Source organism: Alexandromys fortis, unplaced genomic scaffold (assembly GCF_014885135.2).
Source record: "Alexandromys fortis isolate MF-2015 unplaced genomic scaffold, M_Fortis_MF-2015_v1.1 scaffold_15, whole genome shotgun sequence".
Classification (NCBI taxonomy): domain Eukaryota; kingdom Metazoa; phylum Chordata; class Mammalia; order Rodentia; family Cricetidae; genus Alexandromys; species Alexandromys fortis.
This window is the reverse complement of record NW_026067911.1, coordinates 19,698,569-19,721,993: the sequence shown is the minus strand read 5'-3', so window position 1 is coordinate 19,721,993 and position 23,425 is coordinate 19,698,569. Positions and strand designations below refer to the sequence as shown.

The window sequence follows — 23,425 nt, the reverse complement described above, 5'->3', positions numbered from 1 at the left end:
CATGTAATATACACAGCCAACAAGAATTCTACCTGGAGTTTCATGCAACTTATACATTTCAGATACACAGTGCATTCTGACTTTACCATTCACAGATTGAATAAAAGCTGCCTTCAAGAAACACTACTGCAAAGCTTTATGAAAATTTTTGCAAGAGTTTAAATCATGACTCACTTTGTGAAGAGCTGGCAGGTGACAGGGCAGCAGGAGAAAGCATGCTGACTTGACTGAGCTCCACAGATGATTTTCGAGAGAGACTTGGCTTAGATGACGGAGGAGGAGTTGGAGACTTAAGGAAGCTGCTGGCCTGTTGTGCTGTAAAATAGTTACCTGGAAGAACACAAGTTATTTCCTAGGGCTGGAAAGATGGCTCAGAGCACTTGCTAAGCAATCTTAAAGACCAAAGTTCAGACCCCGCCACACACCCAAGCCAGCTACCTACAGAAGCAAAGGTATATATATACATGAACACACACACAAATAAAATTAAGTCTTTTCCTATATTCATAATTCAAAAATTCTGTGAATTATCAGAGTAAAGTAAGTAACATTTTAGGAAAGAGGTGACTATTAGGTAATACAGTCGAGGATAATACCTGAGGAACTATTTCCTGAGCTTGAAGGAAGTTTGATGGGTGGGGGTCGATGCTTTACTCCCTTCCCCAAAACTGAAGACTGAACAGACACCGTCTCAGGCTGCTGAGGAGTAACATTAAACACAACTGTTAATATTAAAGCTAGTATCATTATAATTTCCACATGAAAACAAGTTACAACTGCAAAGTACTCAGTATGAGAATTGCCTCAGTTTCCCATGACATCCACAGACTGTAACATACATGATGATATGATGAGACCCAGGGAAAAACAGAAAGTGAAAGAAAACCTCTCACCCCTGTCTACCTTCCTTTAACAGGAATAACAGCTTGTACCTATCACTGAGTACTTTTGAAGCTTTCAACCATAAAGCTGAATTATTAAAAAGTTAAAAGTAAAAGCAACTCCTTTGCCCTTCACATTTCTCAGGCTCCTTGAGAAACAAGGCACAAGGCACCACTGGTGCGAACGTACCTCTGTCTCCTCTCCTGGATTGAGACTGGCTGAACCACTAGAGCTATGTGACATCTTCACTGGGCATTTGGCTTCGTTCTGGACCAACTCCTGGTACTGATTGACTACCCTGAAATATTAGGAAAAAATAGGTAAGGATTACCCAAATTTGTCTTAAAGACAAATCATACAGAAAATAAGTAATGTTATTACTGGAAAATAAGTCCCACCAGACTTAATAGAAAAATCAAAATGAGGCACTCCACCACGGAGTTACAAGTGTTCCCTAATTGTCCAACCACAAGTGCCGAGAAAAAATGGGGGTCTAAAAACGAATTCTCATCAGTTATGTACCACAGATCTACTGTTCCATAGGAGAAAGGCAATTAGTCTGGTCAAGAGTTCAAGGCCAGACTGAGCTACCTGAGGAAATCCTGTTTTAAAAAGTGTATTTTGGGCTATGGAGCCGGACAAAGGTGCTTGCCACCAAGCCTGACAAAAACCTGTGTTTACTCCCCTGAACCTACACGGTGGAAGGAGAATCAACTCCTGCACACTGGCCGACTGCACAGTGACAACACAAGTTCACACACTAAATAAATGGAATGAAGAGAAGCGTATTCTAATCTTTCAAATGACAAAGTAATGTTTAAATCTTTTCTGCTAATCAAGATAAAGGCATATAGCCGGGCGATGGTGGCGCACGCCTTTAATCCCAGCACTCGGGAGGCAGAGGCTGGCAAATCTCTGTGAGTTCGAGACCAGCCTGGTCTACAGAGCTAGTTCCAGGACAGGAACCAAAGCCACAGAGAAACCCTGTCTCGAAAAACAAAACAAAACAAAACAAAAAGATAAAGGCATATAAAGGCAACTTTTAAGATCTTACTTCAAATATAGAAATTATAAAGGTAACTATGTTTAATATTATCCTTGATTACAATATAAATAAACCAAAAAACAGAAAATAAAATTTTCATTCCCTTCCCTTAGACTTGGACTATAAAGTTCCCCCTTAAAATCGTCTTTCTCAGATGTCTAAATTTTCTTACCTAAAACAAACTGTACTTTAAACATGGTCTTTATTTTCTTAATTTGATGAAAAAACATCCAGGGTATTAAAATACCATGAAAATGGCCTATGAGATTTTAATATTAAGTGATTTAACCCACGACCTAAGAGTACATGAGGTGATGTTCAGTGACACGTGTAACAGAATCAACATCTGTGACTCAGACACAGAACACTCGACCCACAAAGATGCAGTCACATCCAGTCTGACCAACTAAAGAGGCAAATGCACTTTACCTCTCCGCGTCAGTCTTGGACCCAATGATGAACCTAAAAGGTCACCAAGAAAAAGAAGTATTAGTAAGAATGTCTTAAGACATCTTAGGTTAACCTTTATAAAGTCTTTAATATATAGCAATGTATCATTTCATTAAAAAATTAATTAAACTTGAGAAATAATGCTCAAGTTTTACATTCACCCTAAAATAATCATTTTGGCTGATTTGCCTTAGGAGAAATTTAATGTTTATTTATCATTATACAATCTTGAATAAAATTACCAAGTACCACTATACACATTTACAAACACTGTACTACTACAGAAAGGCCTGTGGCTTTCCATTCATTTAATTTGACTCTAGAAGTCACTCTTACAATTATTTTAGACAAGGATGAAAGCTTATTCCTAACTCAAACAAAAATCTTGTCTAAACTTTTTTTTTTTAAATTTTGACATTATAACAACATACAAAAACAAGTGAGTCTTATTTTTTAATTACCAATTTGAATGATCATCTGCAGAGGAGCTGTAATATAAAACATAAAGAAAAGCACTCAGTCAGGGCAAGCCAAACTTAAGTTTCCCAGCTCTCAGGTTCTGAACATGGAAGGACGTGGATGAGCACAGAGCCTCCAGAATAACGGCAGAGATAGCAGTTGTCTCCTGGAAGCAGTTCCCAGAGATGGAAACTGAATTTTCACAAAGGAGTAGCAACTGTGTCATCACACTATTGACATGCTGGCACATTTACAATGGTGGATGTGTCTTTAGTGATAGAATCTCAGAAATATGCATAATTAAAACAGCTACTAGCTGTTAACTGAGGAATTGTTGCTTTTCTTCTTGCAGACTTGGGTGAAATAACGCTAAAACCCATCATTCTTCACAAATTTCAAATCAATTTTAGTAAAAGTTTAAACAATAATTTGACATACAACTGACCTTGACAATTATTCATTTTCCTGAACTCTTTTCAATTTTTTAAACAGTATGAATGTGATTAAAAAAAAACAAACTAATAATAAAAATAACCATACAATCCAAATTACCCCAGCCCTCAAGAAACAGATAGCAAAGGCAAGCCAATCTCTGTGAGTTTGAGGCCAGCCTAGTCTCCATAGCATGTTCCAATCCAGCCAGGGATACACAGGCCCTGCTCACACTTCCAACCACAGAATCAAAACTAAGTATTAGTATCCTGTACTTAAGATGTACCATTAAGAAAATCAACTACATAAACTGCCAACAACAAAATCCTAAGACTGTCCTTCAGAGCTACCACAAAAACAACTAGCTACACTTAAAAAAAATGACTATGAATAACTTAGAGAACATAGCAACTGCATTTTAACTTTATTCACATCCACTGTCAAAATATACTGTTATATAGATTAAATATCAAACCCCTAAAGGAAAACGGTATTTACTAGTTGGCAGTTCTCTGGTAGTTCTAAGTAAGTTCTGGATGCCTCTGTGTGTTATATATACTCAACAGGACTCACTGGGATGGAGACATCTGACTGTCATTTTCTTCATCTGCTTTCCATGGCTGTATTTTACCATAGTAGAGTGGATCACCAAGAGACTGCAAAATGGTCAGTTTTGTTTTCTGATACTGAGTACCACCTTCACATTCAAATACATAATCGTCTTTTACATCCTGAAAAGGACAGAGAAACCCAAATAGCATCTTCTCAAGTAGCAAGAAAAGAAATTAAATAAATAAATAAATAAAACGGACTTATGTCTGGTATATACATGGCACTAAAGAAATATTTAAGGCAGTATAAAAATATCAAGTTCATGATGATTACACATGCTACTGAGTCATTCACTAGTAAATTGCTAAACATTTCTACAAGCATAATGAAAATCATAGCAAACATTAACTGAATATTGCCATAGCATTTAACAAGTGATATCCCACCCGACTGTCAAACACCACCAACTCATGGCTGGCATGGCCATTTCCACATCATAGGTAAAAGAATTGGTCGGGTATAGTGGTAAATGTCTTTAACTCCAGCACTTGGGAAACAGAGGCACGTGGATGTCTTTGAGTTCAAAAATCAGCCTGGACTACCCAGTGAGCTCCAGGCCACCAAGGACTATAAAGTAAGACCCTATCTCATAAATAATCAACAAACAAACAAATGGATGAATGAAAAGGAATTTCACAGCCCAAACTGTAAAATAGAGTACTGCACAGGACCCTTTCTTCACACAGGTCTTTATGCTAAGTGTCCAATGCTGCATCTCATCAAACCTGACAGACATGCACAGAGCTTCACATACTGAACATACAGCTGTAATTTTAACAATGTGAAAATAAAGTCTGAAGGTGGCAATGTTTTTGTCATTGGCCAATCATATAAAACATCCTGTGTCCATAAAACCTTATTACTTTGCCCCCATTATTCCAATTTCTCTCCCTTTAAGAAATAACTACAACGAAGCCTGGCACTGGTGGTGCACACCTTTAATCCCAGCACTGAGAGGAGGCAAAGGCAGCAAAATGGCAACAAGGGTGAGACCAGCTGGTGAATATAGCAAACTTCCAGGCCAGCCTGGCCACACAGAGAACCATGTCTCAAACAAAGACATCTTTAACAGAACACACTAGTTTGAAACAAAAGAAAAATGAAAACCACCAACATGCATCAAAAACAAAAACGCAATTTTGTTTTCTGTAAGACAGTCTCACTATGTATCTCAGGATGATCTCAAATGCATCCTTTCCAATAGGAGCGTCCCTAGTTCTGGACTTTCAGTTATGTACTAGGCTTGACACTTATTTTGGTTTTTGAGTAGCTCCCTATGTACTCCAGGCTGACTTCCAACTTGTAATTATGTTTCCTGCCTCTGCCTCCAAGAGCTGCGACTATAGGCATGGGCTATCATGCCCCATTCATAAAAAAATTATTGTTACATTAAAATTGCTCTGTAAAATGAAAAACACACTTTAAAAAAATATTTTTCTTGAAGCCCACAAGAGCTCTAAATGTAGTTTTAAAAAGTTATACATTACAAGAAATTTTCTGTTTAGTAAATTCAGAAACCAGTTTATAAACAATATTGTCAGCAAAATATGGTGGGGACACACCTGACATTTGGGCAATAAAGGCAAGAGGTATGTTCGAGGTCAGCCGTGGCTACACTGCAAATTAGGGGCTAATCTGTGCTACAAGAGACACTGTTTCAAAACAAAACAAAAAAGAAAATAAACAAGAAAAATGCATTATTAATGAAAAAAAAACTTAGCCTAATTACTTACATGGGCCGGCCAGACTGTTGGTTGAGAGTCATCAGATTTGATGGATTTTTCCACTTTAGCATATTTCTCCACCTAAATGATAAAGACATGAAATAAAATGGAATCAGTATCGGAACAAAGAGAAGAACCTGCAAAATTCAATAAGAACAGAGTAAGCATAAGGGTTTTAACTACCAGTATCACCAAACACTTGTATTTAATGATGTGTTTAATTAAAGGTCTAGATGATTAAGCAGTTAAGAGCACTACCTGCCTGAGGGCCACATATGACACAAGAAGACAGTATGGCTTTCTTTGTTGGTTTGTAGACATAGTCTATTAATGCCTTTGGCCTTGTGTTTCAATTGTTATAATGATAATACAAAAAGCATTATTGAAATAAATAACTTTGAAATATGAATCATACTAAATTGAGTAAGGGCTGGTGAGATGGCTTAGCAGATAAAGGTGCTTGCTACTGAAACTGAAGAATGAAATTCTGAATTTGATGCCTAGGAGCAATGTGATAGAAGCAAAGAATAAACTATGATCTTCCATACACGTTATGGTATGCACATGCACACACATACACAGAGTACGTATATAAACGATAACTGAGTAAATAATAAAAATAAACTCTAAAAGACACAGGAAATGAAATAAAATACTGTCCTTCATTAACACCCCTAGCCACTTAGAATTTGTGTGTCTTCAAGATTATCAGTAAAGAATAGCGCTGGGGGGGCTGGAGAGATGGCTCAGTGGTTAAGAGCATTGCCTGTTCTTCCAAAGGTCCTGAGTTCAATTCCCGGCAACCACATGGTGGCTCACAACCATCTGTAAAGAGGTCTGGTGCCCTCTTCTGGCCTGCAGGCATACATGCAGACAGAATATTGTATACATAATAAATAAATAAATATTTAAAAAAAAAAAGAATAGCGCTGGGAGTTCCTAATTTCAGCCATGGCTCTAATATTACTAATCTTTAAATGTTACCAGTTTAAGTACATGAGCATTATGAGTTAATTATGAAGAAATACTACAGAAGGACACTAGACCATTTCCTGAGCATTGCATTATATAAAATATGCCACACTCTTTTGAAACTTTATCATTCTTCCTGCTCCTAACACAGAACTCTAAATGTCCTTATGAAAATGAGGCTGTATTGGTGGCCCCTCTCAGAATGTCTTGAGCTGTGAAACTGACTAAGAGCAGGATCATCCCACATCTGAGGACAGCCTGGGCTAAACAGCAAGACCCAAGTTCAGAAACACAACAAACTTACATGACTGATGTAAACACACAGCTTCTTAAAACGAGACTTTCAAAAGCAAGTTTTCTGGTTTATTTTCTCACAGCATTAGCTACCTAATGAACTTTGGCCCTATGCTAGAGGGCAGCACTCACGTCTACTTCAGAAGGCACAGCCAGGTTACAGGGGCTCCGTTTCCACATGTCCACACACTGAAAGTTTAAAGCAGTATAATTACACCAAAAAACGTAAAACAAAGCTAGCCTGTCACAACAGTGAGCTCCTGAAGAACTACTTACATTTCCTGCTTTAGAGATCTTGAGGTCATAATGCTGACCTGCTTTCCTTTCCTTCCGTTTTTGTAAGAAATCAAGTAATCTCAGCTGAGGAGGAGGAGGACAATGAGACAGGTCCTGCTGCCGGTTCAGGGAAGACCTGGAATACCTCTTCAAACACCTACACAAATTAGAATACACAAAACAACAACTCATAATCTATGTGGGAAAGCAGCAGCGTGAATTAATTATAGATTAAATCACAAACACCTGTATAACACTCCCACACCAGCAAGCTTTAGGCACAGGAGAAACAAAAAGAACAAGACAAAATTCTCCTGACCATGTAGCCAAGCTGATTAAATCCCCAAATGGAGAGGCAGTCATTATAAATTAATCTCTAAGACAGGCAGTAGTGGTGGTGGCGCATGCCTTTAATCCCAACACTTGGGAGGCAGAGGCAGGTGGACCTATGTGAGTTCGAGATCAGCCTGGTCTACAAGAGCTAGTTCCAGGACAGGCTCCAAAGCTATAGAGAAACCCTGTCTCGGAAAAACAAAACAAAACAACAACAAAAAACTCTCTAAAACTGCAATTGTATTTTCTTGAAACTTGAAAGTTACATTCTGTTTCCTTGCAGTTTCCAATTAGTGTTGTGAAAGAATGAAGCCACTGTCTTTCTGCTCCTATCTCATCTTTTCTTAGCCTCACAAGCTTTGTGAACAGACCATAATTTACAGAAGTTACTTCGTTAAAAGACTGCAGACAATACTACTTTACAATAATTCAGGGAATATTTTTTAAAAATTCTACCACACAAAATCATAATACAAGGCCATTAAAAATCCCATTTTCAAATTTAAAAGTGCAGCAGTGCCATGCTGATGGAAGGGGCACGGAAGCTAGCAACATTTAAGAGCCTGTGTCACATAAGTGCAGGCAATTACCGTTTCATTGGGCGAGTGTTCATTTTTTGCCGGTTATAGAGCAGCCTATTTGCGGTACAAGCTACTGCCACAGACGGGTCAAGACACAGTGGTTCTGCTGTAGCTAGAATCAGTTGGCTCTCAAGCAAAAGTTTGTCTTCCTGAAATACACAGGAATATATGTCAGCTTCAAATACATTTTTGATAATGTTTACAAATATACATCATTTAATCCAGAAATATTCCTTGGATGTTTGCTAAAGATTAAAGTAACTGTAGTAACTCATTTGCACATTAATGTGTAAACCTGCCAAGATAAACAAACTTCTTATGAAAATTCAGTTATTTGTATACTGTATAAAATAGTCAAATTCAAAGAGTTGAATATTTATTTGGCTGCCTAAAATACAGTTTGTTGGGGACACAGTAGAATTATATTCTCCCTTTGTTTACCAATCTTCAGCTTAAGAAACTGATGCTTTACTGTTCCCCACCACTTTCTTTGATGTGAAGAACTTTCCACCTTCTTATAGATGGGAAAAAATCACAGCCCAGACTAAAGTTCATCATAGTTCATAAGCACATTTCATAGAGGGCTATTTCATTGCTGACATTTTCTCTTCACAGTAATAGATAAACAAGAGACAGAACTGGAGGATCAATTAGCTGTTGTCATTGCTAAGAAATCCTGTTACCAGGTATGGTGATATAGATCTTTACTCTCAGAATTCAGGAAGCTGAGGCAGCAAAATCTCAAGTTCCAAGCCAGCCTGAGCTAGATATCTTACCTCAAAAAGAAAAAGAAGAGAGAAAGGAAAGAAGGGAGGGAGGGAGAAAAGATAGGTTTCTTGTAGAATTTTAGAATCCTGAATGAAAGAAAAATCACAATCCATCTGTATTCAATGGTAAGAATAAAGCTTTTGTTTGATAGGAATAGCCGGACGATGGTGGCACAAACCTTTAAACCCAGCACTTAGGAGACAGAGGCAGGGGGATCTCTGTAAGTCTGAGCTCAAGCCTGGCCTATAGAGGGAGTTCCAGGACAGCCAAGATTGTTATATTAAAACAAAAACAAAACAAACAAAATCAAAACAAAACAAATTTCACATTAGGCTTCATAAATTAACTTAAGCGTAGTTTATCAGCAAGGATGGAAGCAATTTGGGACTACATTATAAAGTTCCTTGAGAGATTTCCAAATGTACAGAGACTTTAAAATCCTAAAGCTCCTAAAGGAATCTTGGTTTCGTCCAAATGTCCAACCCAACAAACCAATCAAATGTGAGTAAAAGGAAGCCTCTCACTAATGCTTCACACTGTTGGGGGCCTACCTGGGATTAGAGAGAGAACTAACCTGGGTCCATTTATGGTTGTCACTTGTTATAGAATGAACATCACAAACTAAAGTCTGGAAGAAACAAAACATTTTAAAATATATATGTTCACACAAATATATGGACATTAAGCAAAAACCCAACTAAAACAACACCCAGTACTTCCTAAGTAAACATTCCATACCTGCATTGTTGGACGTAAGAGAATGTGCCTGCTTTGGTAACCAGGAGACTTCATATTACTGGACTGCCTATAGTCACGTATTTCTGCTATCACACATCCACAATGAAAAATATTAACCTGTTTTAAGTAAAAAAAAAAAATTCAGTAAATGTCATTTTCCAAAAGTCAAAATAAGCAAAATTATACTGAATGTTTCAATCTTAAAATTCTATACCTTCAATAGATATCTTAGTGGATACACCACTATATAAACTACTAAACAGGATCATTTATTTTTATGTGCATCATTATAGAAAGCAATTTAAAACCGTTAATAGTAGATTGACTGCATCTACTGACATCCAGGATGGCTTTTGTATTCACCTGTCACAGACATTACTGCAGTTCTTTTAAGAACGAGGTTCTTCCAAACAAGTGGAAGACTTGCATGACAAGAACTTTAAATCTTTGAAGAAAGAAACTAAAGAAGACACCAGAAAGTGGAAAGATCTCCCATGCTCTTGGGTAGGAAGAATTAGCATAGTAAAAATGGCAATGTTACCAAAAGCAATCTATAGATTCAATGCGATGCCCATCAAAATCCCAGCAAAATTCTTCAAAGACCTTGAAAGAATGATACTCAACTTCATATGGAAAAGCAAAAAACCCAGGATAGCCAAAACAATCCTGTACAATAAGAGAACTTCTGGAGGCATCACAGTCCCTTACTTCAAACTCTACTACAGAGCTACAGTACTGAAAACAGCCTGGTATTGGCATAAGAACAAACAGGAGGACCAATGGAACCGAATAGAAGAACCGGATATCAATTCACACATCTTCAAACACCTGATTTTTGAGAAGTAAACAAAAAATATCTAATGGAAAAAAGAAAGCATATTTAACAAGTGGTGCTGGCATAACTGAATATCAACATGTAGAAGAATGAAAATAGACCCATATCTATCACCATGCACAAAACTCAAGTCCAAATGGATCAAAGACCTCAACATAAAGCCAGCCACACTGAAACTTATAGAAGAGAAAGTGGGAAGTACACTTGAATGCACTGACACAGGGATCCACTTCCTAAATATAACCCTACCAGCACAGGCACTGAGAGAAACAATTAATAAATGGGACCTCCTAAAACTGAAAAGCTTCTGTAAAGCAAAGGACACAGTCAACATGACAAAATGACAGCCTACAGAATGGGAAAAGATCTTCACCAACCTCACATCAGACAGAGGTCTGATCTCCAAAATATAAAAAGAACTCAAGAAATTGGACACCAAAAGAACACATAATCCAATAAAAAAAATGGAGTACAGACCTAAACAAAGAACTCTCAACAGAGGAATGGCTGAATGACACTTAAGGAAATGTTCAACATCCTTAGTCATCAGAGAAATGCAAATCAAAACAACTCTGAGATTCCATTTTACACCTGAAAGAATAGCCAAGATCAAAAATACTGATGACAACTTATGCTGGAGAAGATGTGGGGTAAAGGGAACACTCCTGCATTGCTGGTGCGCGTGTAAGCTGGTACAACCCCTTTGGATGACAGTGTGACAATTTCTCAGAAAATTAGGAAAGAACCTTTCTCAAGACCCAATAATACCACTTTTGGGTATATAACCAAATGATGCTCAATCGTGCCACAAGGACATGTGCTCATCTATGTTCATAGCAGCTTTGTTTGTTATAGCCAGAACCTAGAAACAACCTAAATGCCCCTCGACCAAAGAATGGATAAGAAAAATGTGGTTCATTTTCAGAATGGAGTACTATACAGCAGAAAAAAATAATGACATCTTGAATTTTGCAGGAAAATGGATGGAGTTAGAAAACATAATTTTGAGTAAGGTAACCCAGAAAGACAATTATCACATGTACTCACTTATAAAGCAAAGAAAGACAGCCTACAAACCACAATCCCAGAGAACTTAGACAACAATGAGGACACTAAGAGACACTTACATAGATCTAATCTACATGGGAAGCAGAAAAGTAGAAAAAGACAAGATCTCCTGAATAAATTGGGAGCATGGGGACCTTGGGGGGGGGGGGATTGAAGGTGGGAGGGGAGAAGTAGGAGGAGAGCAGAGAAAAATGTAGAGCTTAATAAATATCAATAAAAAAAATGAGGTTATTCTGAAGCTTGTTGGCTCATTATTTCACTGTAGTGGTTATATAGTTTGTCACTGCAATACACTGTCAATCAACTGTGCCAGAATTTCAGCTTCTGGATATAACTTCCATATTTCCTTTCCTAAATTTTCTAGACTTTTTAGGCTGTATTAATAAGAAGGAAATAACCATGAATTTAACTCACATCTATGTTGTACTGCAAGTTTAAGAAACCTAAGTGCTCAGTTCACTATGATTTGCCTACTCCCTCATAGTATGTCCAGGCACTTTATACCATTACAGTTATCTGTGCTCAAATACAAATTGATAAATACAACTGATATATCTATAAACAAAACCCTAATAGTCTTTATCTTAGGTCAACCAGGCTAGTACTAATACCTGGACTAGGAATTATGAACCAGACTTAGCTTCCTTCCTTATGTGCATGCTTTCTTTAAAGCAATATATATTAATTCTTATCTATTAATCATGGTTTTAACAATAAATATTTAAAATATTACATTTGGTCAAAGCTGTATTTTTTATCACCTTGTTATTAACAACGAGAAGCTTAGTATAGCAATACCTTCCCAACTAATCACTACCATCCTTACAGCTTACATCCTTACAGCACACGATTTGCTACCAAAGGACAACAACTAGCTGTATCTCTAGTTAGGATTAAATAAAGCAACCCTCTTTTTTTTTTTTTTTTTTTTTTTTTTTTGGTTTTTCGAGACAGGGTTTCTCTGTGGCTTTGGAGCCTGTCCTGGCACTAGCTCTTGTAGACCAGGCTGGTCTCGAACTCCCAGAGATCTGCCTGCCTCTGCCTCCCGAGTGCTGGGATTAAAGGTGTGCGCCGCAACCCTCTTTTAACCAATTCAGTTAAACTGGCTACTGGCAGTATCTTCATCTATCCAATAAATATTACCCAACAACAATACCTATGTAACTGCTCTCTCTGTAATCATTTTCCGATTTACTTAACTATCAAATCAACATGAAGCTGAAGATGGCCTTGAACTTCTGACTCTGACCAATGCTGGGATGAAAGGCATGTGCCATTATGCCTGGCTATACTGACATTTTCATAGGACAATTCCGATTCAAACAGCAAAGTGACTAACAATGCCATGCCATGAGATCAGTGACTTTACAAAATCATCTAAGAAATGCTTGTTACAATGCTAGATATGTGAGTGGACAAAGTGTGATAAAGAGATTGCAGACAAGTTTTCCAGTGCTTTTGTAGCGATAAGGAAAACTCCTAATTGACAGCTGAAAAAACAAGTGAGATCAGAAGGTTTTCAAGTTGTGAATACAGCACATTTATATTGTGCATTTAGTGGAGGCATATGGTTGTAAGCCACCGAAAAGGGAAAGATCTAAAAGGGAAATGGGAATCAGGCCTTAGGAATAGGATTCATTCCTAAGAAAAGAAAAAGTGTGGAGAAAGACACAGGAATGCTGGTCAACTGGTTCCACTAACACAAGAAGGAATGGGAGTCAGGTCAAGGCAGCAAGAAGAGCAAGCGAGTCACTTATGGGTCACTGTTTGTAAGTAAGCTTCATAAACAGTGGAAATTATTCTTTTATTAATTTCTTAATTTTAACCTTGGGAAATTTCCAGGATAATTACAGCAATTTTAGAAGCAATCAATCAGCACATGGCAGTGCAGCAATCAAGTACGCCACGATAAACCATTTTTAACGAGCACTGTGCAATGTCTCCTTTTATGCTCTCAACACTACTGATAATACGTGTGTGTAGAGCAGCTCATGTTACAACTAGCACTAAAGGGCTGAGACAAGGACATCACCAGTTCACAAACTAGCCAGACAGGATACAAATGAGCTCATATCTTAAAAACAACAACAACAACAAAACAAAACCACAACACAAAGGATATGTACATACTAAAATGTAACACACACACACACACACAGACAATACAAAACATTTTTCTAGGGGCTCAGTGTAGTTTAGCTGTAGACTGGTAGCCTAACATATATGACCTTGAGTTCACTATCCAGTGCCAAAAAGAAGGGGGAAAAAGATATTTGTGTGGGTGTGTGTGGGTGCATATGAAATACACACACACACACACACACACGCACGCATGCACATACACATATATGTTTTAGAAATGGAGTTTTACTGTGTTGCCCAGGCCTGCCTCAGACTTCCTTAAGATGTTCCTGTTTCAGCCTTCGAAGCAGCTGGTATGTCACTTGTTACTATATACATGCTATTTTATTCAAACAGATATTTTGTTTTTTCTTTTTTACCTGTGATTTTTCAAGGAGATCAACCAAAATAGGAGGTAATTCTTCTGCATCTAAGTATTCAAGCAATTCTCCTTCTTCATAAGGCAATCGGATGGTCTCAGAATCTTAATTTTAAAACAAGTTATGAAAACAGGCTCACAAAAGTAAGAATTGTAATTTCAATGACTTTTAAAAATAAAATACACAGAGCGTGAGAGATGGCTCAGTGGTTAAGAGCACTTGCCATTCTCGCAGAGGACTTGGGTTCTGTACCTAGATCCCACATGGCAGCTTATAGCTGACTGGAACTGTCAGCTCTGTGGGCACTGGCATTCATATGTACATACCCCCCCACACACACCAATTATATACATATACAAATAATTAAAATTGATAAAATCTTAAAATACAGCTTAGAGGCTAAGTCTTATTAGTCAATTATACCACAATGCTGGAAAACTTGTTTACTACAAAAGATTTTAAACAAGAACAGGAAAATAAGCACTTCTGATCCTCCTGCCTCTACACGCTGAGTGCTAGGATTACAGGACTTTGACATCACGTCTATGTGATGCTATGAACTAAACTCCAAGCTCTGTGCACGCTGAGCAAGTATTCCACCAGTTAAACTATATTCTTATCCCCATAAATAAAATGCTTCACTAGCCTTGTAGTGATCATATTGTTAAATTCAGAGATATCTCTTTAAATGAAATCTAAGTATATTTATGTTGTAATGCCCTTCACATCCATAGTATGAGAAATCTTGTTAAAATTATTTTTAATGTTTACTATTTTTGAAATCTCAATAAAATTATTCAACAGGCAATAAATGCTTAACTTTCCAGTTTTTATACTCACTATAAAGTGCAGTCAAAGTACCTTATGTTACCTTAAAATATAAATAGCAATAAAAAATGCCATTGTTAAAAATCACCCGTTCAATTAACTATAAAGAAATAATCAGGCTGGCAAAATAGCTCAGTGGATAAAAGCACTTGTAGTCAAGACTGAAAACCTGAATTCTATCCCTGGGACTCGTACGCTAGAAGAAGAGAACTGACTTTTCTTCTTTTTAACTTTATTTATTTATATTTATTTATTATATTTATTATAGGTCATCCTGGGACTATAAGGGTGCCACGATCCCCTCCCCACTAAATAAAATAAAATATAAAAGAAGAGACAGGGCCTGGAGAGATGGCTCAGCAGTGAAGATCTCAGACTTATTTTCTACAGGACTTGTTTCAATTCCCAGCACCCACATGGTGACTCAAAACCATTTTTAACTTATTCATGGAATCCAACCTCTTCTGCCTTTGAAGGTACCAGGCATGCAATGCATACAGGGCAAAACATCCATACACTTAAAACAAAAATAAATTAATCTAAAAAATTTAAAGAAAAACTATAAACTATAATACTTTTCAAATGTGAGTTCAGGAAGGATAATCTACACATTACAATGTTAAACATTCTAGCAAAAGTCAAGAGGAGAAAAAAACAGAGGATAAGAATTTGTCTTTTAGTCAGGACAATCTCTGATTAAGGGTTTAAGAACTACCCTTAAAAGCAGAGATATTTTATGTGAAGTATACTTTAGAAGGCCTTACCTGATCCATTTTTCCCCCTGAGCATCAAAGAATACCCTTCATTTCCTGGATACAGATTGACCACTAAACATGACAAAGTTTCTTGCATAACAAGCTTCTCTAACAAGTTCACATTTCGTCTTAATTTCTGCTTTAAAAAGAAACAAAGTTCATTAAACAGTATAACCTTGAAAAACAATTCACTTCCTATCAGTTTTCCTTCCTTACTGCAATCCCAAACACTTGAGAACTGTTACAATTCATAGGACAGTAATGTCAACTAAATATTTATCCACTAGCAGGCTTTATGCAAATTAACTCACAGCATAAACTGGCTACGCATGGATGTGTACCTGTAGTATCAACATTTAGAAGAGGTCAAGGCAAAAAGACTTGAGTTCCAGGACAGCCTGGACCATGTTACATTGCAATACCACCTTTTAAACTAGTGATTCTCAACCTGTGAGTCACAACCTCTTGAGGGGGAGGATGGAGAGACTGACCCTTTTTGGGGGAGTTGTCACCTAAGACCATTGGAAAACACAGATATTTACATTACGTTTCCTAAGAGTGGCAAAATTACAGTATGAAGTAGCAATGAAAAAAATTTTAGGGTCTGGTGAGATGGGTCAGCAGTTAAGAGCACTGATTGCTCTTCCAGAGGTTGTGAGTTAATTCCCAGAAACCACATGATGGCTCACAACCATCCACAGTGAGATTCTGGCCTTTAGGCACACATGTAGACAGAACACTGTATACTACATAAATATAAATAAAGTTAAAAAAATTTTAAAAAAAGAAAAAAATTTAAAGTTAGGGATCACCACAACATGAGGGAATATCAGCCATCAGGAAGGCTGAGAACTATTCTAAACAAACAACAAAAAGATGCATGGCAGCTAATGTCTCTAGGCCCAGCACGTGGCAGGCTAAGGCAAAAGAATCATCACCACACCTGAAGGCTAGTCAGAGCTACACAGTGAGGCTCCATGTCAAAGACAGAAACAAACAAAAGAAAGAAAAAATAAGGAGGGGGAAAAAAATGAAACCTCTATAACCAAAACACTTAATACAGATATGAAGAGTTGGGAACCTCTTTAACTGCACAGCGATAAGGCCAAAATTGTTCAACAACTTATAATCTACTTAGACGTAAAGAAGTTCAGCAAGTCTAATTAGCTGAAATATTGAGCCTAAAAAGAGCTAATTGGTAAAAGGAAGTCATTTAGACAGTTTTCTGTAAGTTCAATGCAACAGTACTAAAGAACCACCTGAATTGTTTTTTTAAATGCCTATTTCTAAATCCATACTAAAATGTTTTCTTAAAGCTGGGTGTGGTGGGACACACATTAATCCCATTACTCTAGAGGCAGGGGCATCTCAGTGAGTTCCATGCCAGCATAATAAAACTTGCATCTCAAACTACATACAATAAAGCTTTTCCTTAATAAATTCCAACTTTGCCTAAAAATGTTAATTTCTATTTATTATAATTATAGATACTTTTATGCTGAATTAAACCAGTTATGAGTTTAGTCTTTGACCAAATTCATTTTTTACTAACACACTTGAATCCTTCTTGTATGTGCAATCAAAATCTAAAGTGGGTTACTGAAATACTAGCTCAGTCTGCAAAAACAAATCTCAGAGGAAAATAACGGAAGACACATTGTGGCTTTGTTCATGATGTCCCATTACCCAGACCATCACTAACTCAGACAGATTAGCCAGGGAATGGAATTGGGTCAGTCAAAAAACTGAGTGGAGTCTGACTGAAAAAGTTATTCAACTATGAAGATATAAATCACTAGCTGCTTCAAACATAATGGTCTACACTTCCCCCTTCTACTACAACTCCAAAGCCCAGTAATAAAGAGAATTTATATTTATTTACCTTAACCTCAGGTTCTTTTTCACATTCTTCAACATACAAGTCATACAGTTTTTGGAATATAGATTTTCTAGGAAAAAAAGTAATAAATATACAAGGTAAAAATCATCATGAAATGATTTTGCTTGTTTTTCATTAATTTAAATATTTCAGTTCTGTTAATGAAACCCCATAGATAAGACTTTAATATAGTACATTACCCCTGTATATATGACAAAATATTAATTTCAATGTTTCTACATCAATATGGCTGTTAATTCCTATATAATGCCAATTCAACATGGTAAAGGCATGAGTGTTACATTGTAGGGCTCAATCTAAGAATTCATAACACAGTCTGATCATCTCAGGACTATCAAAAATGCTTGAGATCTGCACTGTTTTGGATTTCTTTGGCTTTTGAAACAGAGGTTATAGGGCAGGCTCATATACATTTACAGAAAGACAAAAGACAATTTTATATACTACTTTTTACTGTGTGACAGCATTTTAATTATAATCTGTCACATAAACTAGATATGAAAAGGTCCATTTGTGATATTCCATCATGAGTCCTATGTAATTTTGGAATATCTCACATTTCCAGGTCAAGGATGCCCAACCTGTCTGAAGAACTGACAGTATGTGAAATGCCTGGAAAGAAAATAGTAAGTGGTAGTTATCTCATTTCACGGATGCAAAGATGTTATCAATTAAATAGTCATACCTTCCACTAGATAGGTATTTCCTTCTAGGAGGTCTCTGCCGAGCACTTTCAACAATATACTGAAAGAGAGGAGCTGGTCAAACTCTTTGTATTCAGCTTTTACATGAACAACTATAGGTGTGCTTACATCTACAACAGGTCAGGCTGAAAAGCCCACTTAAGTCTCCTAGGCTCTGTCATGTGTAAACTTACACCTTGTACACAGGTCATAATTAAAATTTAAATTCCACTATGACTCACCTAACATTTCAGTACAGTAAATTGCAATTTCACAGGAAAAATATATTCTAAATGTCTTATAGCTACATTTATTTTTAAATTGCACATCAGACTGCAACGGCCCATATTTTAAGATATTTTAGAGAAACTCATCAGGATAGAAAAATAACTTTAGAAATTCTATGGTCTTGTTTAAATAACTTTATAGCTTAACAAGAATTTCACATGACTGGTAATCCAGACATCATCCAGCTTCACATATGCACAGTAAAAGTTTTAACACACTTAGCCTAAATACTATATTCTCTTGAAGATTACAAAAATTTCTTTCTTATGAAATTTCTGTCAGTTACAATCAGTCATGTCTCACCTCTGCACGATCCAAAGCTTGCTCCAGAGCTTGCTGCTATAAAAAACAAATAGCATATTTGGCAATATTATTTTCAGAAAAAATGAATACGTACTTGACACTTTTCAGTAAGTGTTTGTTTCCCTCCCTGAAACAAGGACAATGCTTTTATTTCTCTCCTCTATCCTCCAATGCATTACTGGGATTTTGTTTTGTTTTGCTTTTTATGACTGTTTTGGGTATTTGATCATTAAGCAAATTAAAAAAAATGCTAAAATGGCATCTACAGTCAGTATCTGGCAGCCTGACATGCCTGTATCACATATTCATATTCCCCTCAAATACTTCCGTGTATCATTAATACACACACATAAAAGGTTAGGAGTCCCACAGTGAAAATTCCCACTTTTCTCTAACAGTAGAGATATAAACAGGCAAGACCTCCAGAGCAGGAAGATGATGCACATCACAACTCTATTCACTACGGAGGTTAGAGATGGGGCCACATCCTTAGTTTACTTTGTAGCCCAGCCTGGCCTTTGACTCACAGGGACCCTAAGACCTAAATATCCCAAGTACTGAGATTACAGGTGTGACAAACTAAACCTGTCTACATTTATTAATTTTAAAGCATGCAAGTAAAGGAGTTTGGGGAAATAGTTCCGAGTGCCAGCCACACAATCATGAACACCAGTTTAATCTAGTTCAATCTCCAGAATCCACAGAAGCAAGCTAGACTGGCTGGCACACAGATGGGATCCCAGCGATGGGAAGTAGACCTCAGGGACCAGCCTGACCTACTCAGCCAGTTCTAGACCTAAGAGACTATCTGAAAATAAAAAGTAGACAGAGCTGGAGGAGGAATATTAAAGTTATTCTCATTTTCTTTACATACATATATACTCACCTGTGCAGAATATGTACAAAAACGATGCAAGAGGAAACTTAAAACACAAGAAACCCAACCCTCCTCCCAAATAATTTGCATTTTTATCAGCCTCTTTGCCAAAGATTTAGAAAAATGGAAAGGCAAAATCAACTTTTAATCCGTGTGATTCAGATGTGATAATCCTACCACTGATTGATAGGACACCAGCCATTTATTTTATAGACAATATTTTGACATGACTGCTAAGTTATTTGAGTGTTTCTGTATACTATTATCTTTATGGAGCTAAAGGAAGAGAATACCTGTAAAATACAAATTTTAGCATGCTGTGTCACCGCTTACCATTGCAGCATAAGATACAGATCCAAAAAGAAGATAAAACTTAGACGTGTTGTGGAAGTGGAGTGGAAATCATGTCTTTCTCATATACTGCAAAAAACAAAAATGTAAGACTCTTAGCCTAAGACCACAAAAAGAAAGACTTTTTGTCAGGAAAATTACTCAAGGCACAAATATTTCTAACACATTTTTAAAACAAACCACAAGAAAACATTCTACTCCCCCTCCCCCCCCCACACACACACTGAGAAAAACAGCTCTCACTAAGAAGGGCTAGCCGGTCTCAAAGTTCAAATCACTAACCCCACCACCAAATGTAGCACACTGAGAAAACACTGTCTTCTAAAATGGGGTTTCAAGCATCACTACAGGTCCCTTTTCCCTACACATTCTACAGCCTGCCCTCCGGCTTTGACAGCTAGGTAGGTCACTTTACAAATAAATCAGTTTTTAACCAAACCGGAAGCAAATCCAAAAGCAAAACAAAACAGAAACAAAAAACCTCAGACCTACCGTGTCTCCCCCCCCCCCTCCGCAATGCTCCAGGCTACATTTCCCAGAAGGCTTTGAGCCTTTTCCTTAAGAAAAGGAGACACATCCCTGAAGAACTTTTCCTCTAAGGCAGGGATACTCGCCCAGCTTAAGATGGATGCCCACACCTGTCTCTGGACTCTGGTCAAAGACTGGAATGGGGTAAGGGTCCAGAAATGAGAAGAACCCACAGTGGAAGCCGGCTATTCTAATTCTTCCTATCTACCAGAGTGATACCCTGTGCTCTGAAGATAATAAATAAAGGTTGTTTCACTACTATTCTTCCCCCATCATTTGTACTTACTGCCACCTATCTATGCGACTCTGATAAATGCAAATTCCAGCAATGAAAAACCAAGATTTCATGTGCCAAACCCCAAAGCTTAAGTCAGTACAGGCTAAAGAAATATTATCCGGCAGTATTAATTTTTAAAAGCCTAAATGTGGATTCCAGAAATAATCTTTTTAAGAAGGACATTAATCCTATCTTTGCATTGCTAGAGGAAGCATAAGTTGAACTTATATGAAATCCTTCTGACCATGAAGCTATACTATGGACTTACAAGTGCAATTCGGTAGCTCAAATTAGTTTCTTTTTCTTACTAAATTAGAAGGGAGGGGTATTTTTAAACTATTTTATTGCACAGAAGAACGAGCATACACTTCGTGTTATCTCTTACATTCTGCTTGTAAATATACTCTAGGAGACCCCGTATGAAAGCTATTATCAACATTATCGACAGCTCTATTTTATAGAGAACTCGATGCAGGCGACTCTCCCAAGTACCACAGACCTACGCAGACACCCTGTCCAATTCAATGTGTCACCTTAGGTTGTAGTTACGATTCCACCCTCCACCCCACTCACTCCCGCACCCATGGTTTCTTAAGCAAAGCGTTACGAATTGACTTTGATGATAACACTCACGTATTTCCCCCTTAATGTTGATGTTAAGCTTACGCCAATCACTGTCCCAGTACTCGATATAACTTAAGTCTGCGCTCCTCTATGCTTTGGCACTTGGCGTCCTCACTAGGGACTCTGATGGCGATAAAAGATGGCTTCCAGGGTAGCCATCCATCAGCTACACTGATTTCTCCGGTGAACTTGGGTCTCAACTGCCTGTTTCTTGCTTTTTTTTGGCTTTTGTTTCTAACCCAGGCTTTACCCTCAGAACGCCAACTCCACAGAGAAGCAGCCGGCTTTCCTTCAATCCTCCCCAGGGACCCCGCCCCCGAAGAAGCGCTCGGCCAAGCTAGCTGAGAGTTTTCAGGAATACCTGTGGCGGAGCCCGAAGGAGCAGCAGCTGCAGCGCAGGCCGACCGGGCCGAGAGCAGCCGAGGGGCGTCCACGCAGGGCGGCCGCCGCCGGGCCCGCCCGAGCCGAGACTCTCCCAGACCCGGATCGACCTCCGCCCCGTCACCTCCGACCCCGGCAGCTCCGGGACACCTGACCCACACCCCGAGCCCGGCCGACCCGCCCACCTCCACCGCCCGCCGCGGCCTCCGGCCTCAGACCTGGCCTCAGGCCTGCCGTAACGCCTCCCCGAGCCTCCAATCGCCACTTCCGGCGGCAGCGCTTCCGATTGGCGAGTTGAGCGTGGAAGGGGCGGGGCTTGAGGCTGTGCGAGGCCCGACGCGACTCTCGCGCACACCTTCACCAGCGGGTTCCGGCGGCCGTTCTTCTAATTGGCGGGCTGAGCGGGGCGGGCGGGGTTGGAGGCGGGGCGGTGGCCGGAAGTTTTGGAATGGGCTGGGAGCGCTGGAGAGAGCCGCGGGTTTTCAATGGCTTTAGCGGCGCTTCTGGAGTGGGCGGAAGCCTGGAGCAAGTTCTCAGGCATGTTTGGGTGTGAGTTTGGGGGTGCCAGCGAATTCCTTAGTGTTTTTACACATTTTTGGTTTGTGTATGCACGCGGTGCCTGTGGAGCTCAGGAAATTCCTTAGTCCTTTTTACACCGTTTTCCTTAGCTTTTTTACACCTATTTGGTGTGTGTGTGCGTGCGCAGACAGCGCTTGTGGAGGTCACCGAACGTTTTTACGTCTGTGTGTGTACGTGCGCGTGCATGCTTGCGGCTCCTTTATCAGTACTCCATCTCCCAATACCAACTTTATCTTAACCACATCAGAGTTGTTCTACACACACACACACACACACACACACACACACAAATAAATGCAATGTCAAAAGAGTAGAAGCAGTGTTTACTAAAAGCAACGGCAGTTGCTTTTGCCTGCAAATGTTAAAGTGAGTCGTGGTGAAGATTGGCATCTGCCTTCCCCGGCCCCAGTCTCCTCCCCTTTCGCTGTTACAGTTGTTTGTGGGGACCCCCAGAATTGGGCCTCTGCCCTAGGACTCTCCTACCATGTGCCCACACTTAATTCAGTTTTGTGGCAAAGAGTTCATTGTTTATACAGATAACATAATTTTATCCACCCCTCTATTGGTGGGCATTTGGGTTGTTTTCTATCTTCGTGCCGCTGTGTTGAAGCTGCTGAAAACATTTAAGTACAAGTATTTGGGTCTCTGCACTGTTGGACTCAAACGTTTGGCTCAGCTAGAACTCAGGAGACAGAATTGGTAGACGAGTTTTATTCAAAGCCAGCCCTTGACTGGTATGGTGGTTCATGCCTGTAATCCCAGCACTCTGGAGGCTGTGTCAGGACAGCCACAAATCTAAGGCCCATGTGTTGTGTAGTGACTTGCAGACTGGGTTGCATTACAGAACTAGACGCTGCTTCAAAGAAACAAACAACAAAAAGCTACACCCAAAGACAGATATTTGTCATTAGGGGATTTGTCTCTGCCTCTAGGTGAGCATTGGTCTTGTGTCAGAAATCAAACAGCCTAATTCTGAAGCAAAACAGCACAAAAGACTACACCACAGACAGGGTAGTTGGAAAGGGAGACGCTGGCAGCTGTTATTGCCCTGGTAGAATACATGCACATTTTATTCTGTGAG

The 23,425-nt window shown here is 38.7% G+C and overlaps 1 protein-coding gene across 11 annotated transcripts in view; it reads right to left on the bottom strand.

Moving 5' to 3' along the window:
- Supt20h (SPT20 homolog, SAGA complex component) overlaps window positions 1-22,020 on the bottom strand; it is a 36,196-nt gene extending 14,176 nt beyond the window's left edge. For 2 of the 11 annotated variants that reach the window (XM_050138307.1, XM_050138309.1), the window contains exons 1-19: window positions 21,746-22,019; window positions 19,938-20,024; window positions 18,728-18,763; window positions 18,139-18,197; window positions 17,436-17,502; window positions 15,563-15,692; window positions 13,971-14,074; window positions 9,567-9,683; window positions 9,403-9,456; window positions 8,070-8,209; window positions 7,147-7,303; window positions 7,003-7,059; window positions 5,614-5,685; window positions 3,842-3,999; window positions 2,839-2,865; window positions 2,357-2,389; window positions 1,072-1,180; window positions 597-699; window positions 175-330 (exon numbers count right to left, since the gene is read on the bottom strand). In XM_050138307.1, coding sequence (XP_049994264.1) covers window positions 175-330; window positions 597-699; window positions 1,072-1,180; window positions 2,357-2,389; window positions 2,839-2,865; window positions 3,842-3,999; window positions 5,614-5,685; window positions 7,003-7,059; window positions 7,147-7,303; window positions 8,070-8,209; window positions 9,403-9,456; window positions 9,567-9,683; window positions 13,971-14,074; window positions 15,563-15,692; window positions 17,436-17,502; window positions 18,139-18,197; window positions 18,728-18,763; window positions 19,938-19,940 — 1,582 coding nt within the window. In that variant the 5' untranslated portion in view covers window positions 19,941-20,024; window positions 21,746-22,019. Of the gene's footprint in view, window positions 1-174; window positions 331-596; window positions 700-1,071; window positions 1,181-2,356; window positions 2,390-2,838; window positions 2,866-3,841; window positions 4,000-5,613; window positions 5,686-7,002; window positions 7,060-7,146; window positions 7,304-8,069; window positions 8,210-9,402; window positions 9,457-9,566; window positions 9,684-13,970; window positions 14,075-15,562; window positions 15,693-17,435; window positions 17,503-18,138; window positions 18,198-18,727; window positions 18,764-19,937; window positions 20,025-21,745 lie in introns of all 11 variants that reach the window. The other 9 variants (XM_050138302.1, XM_050138310.1, XM_050138304.1 and 6 more) reach the window with 6 other exon arrangements.
- Window positions 22,021-23,425: the final 1,405 nt, after the last annotated feature.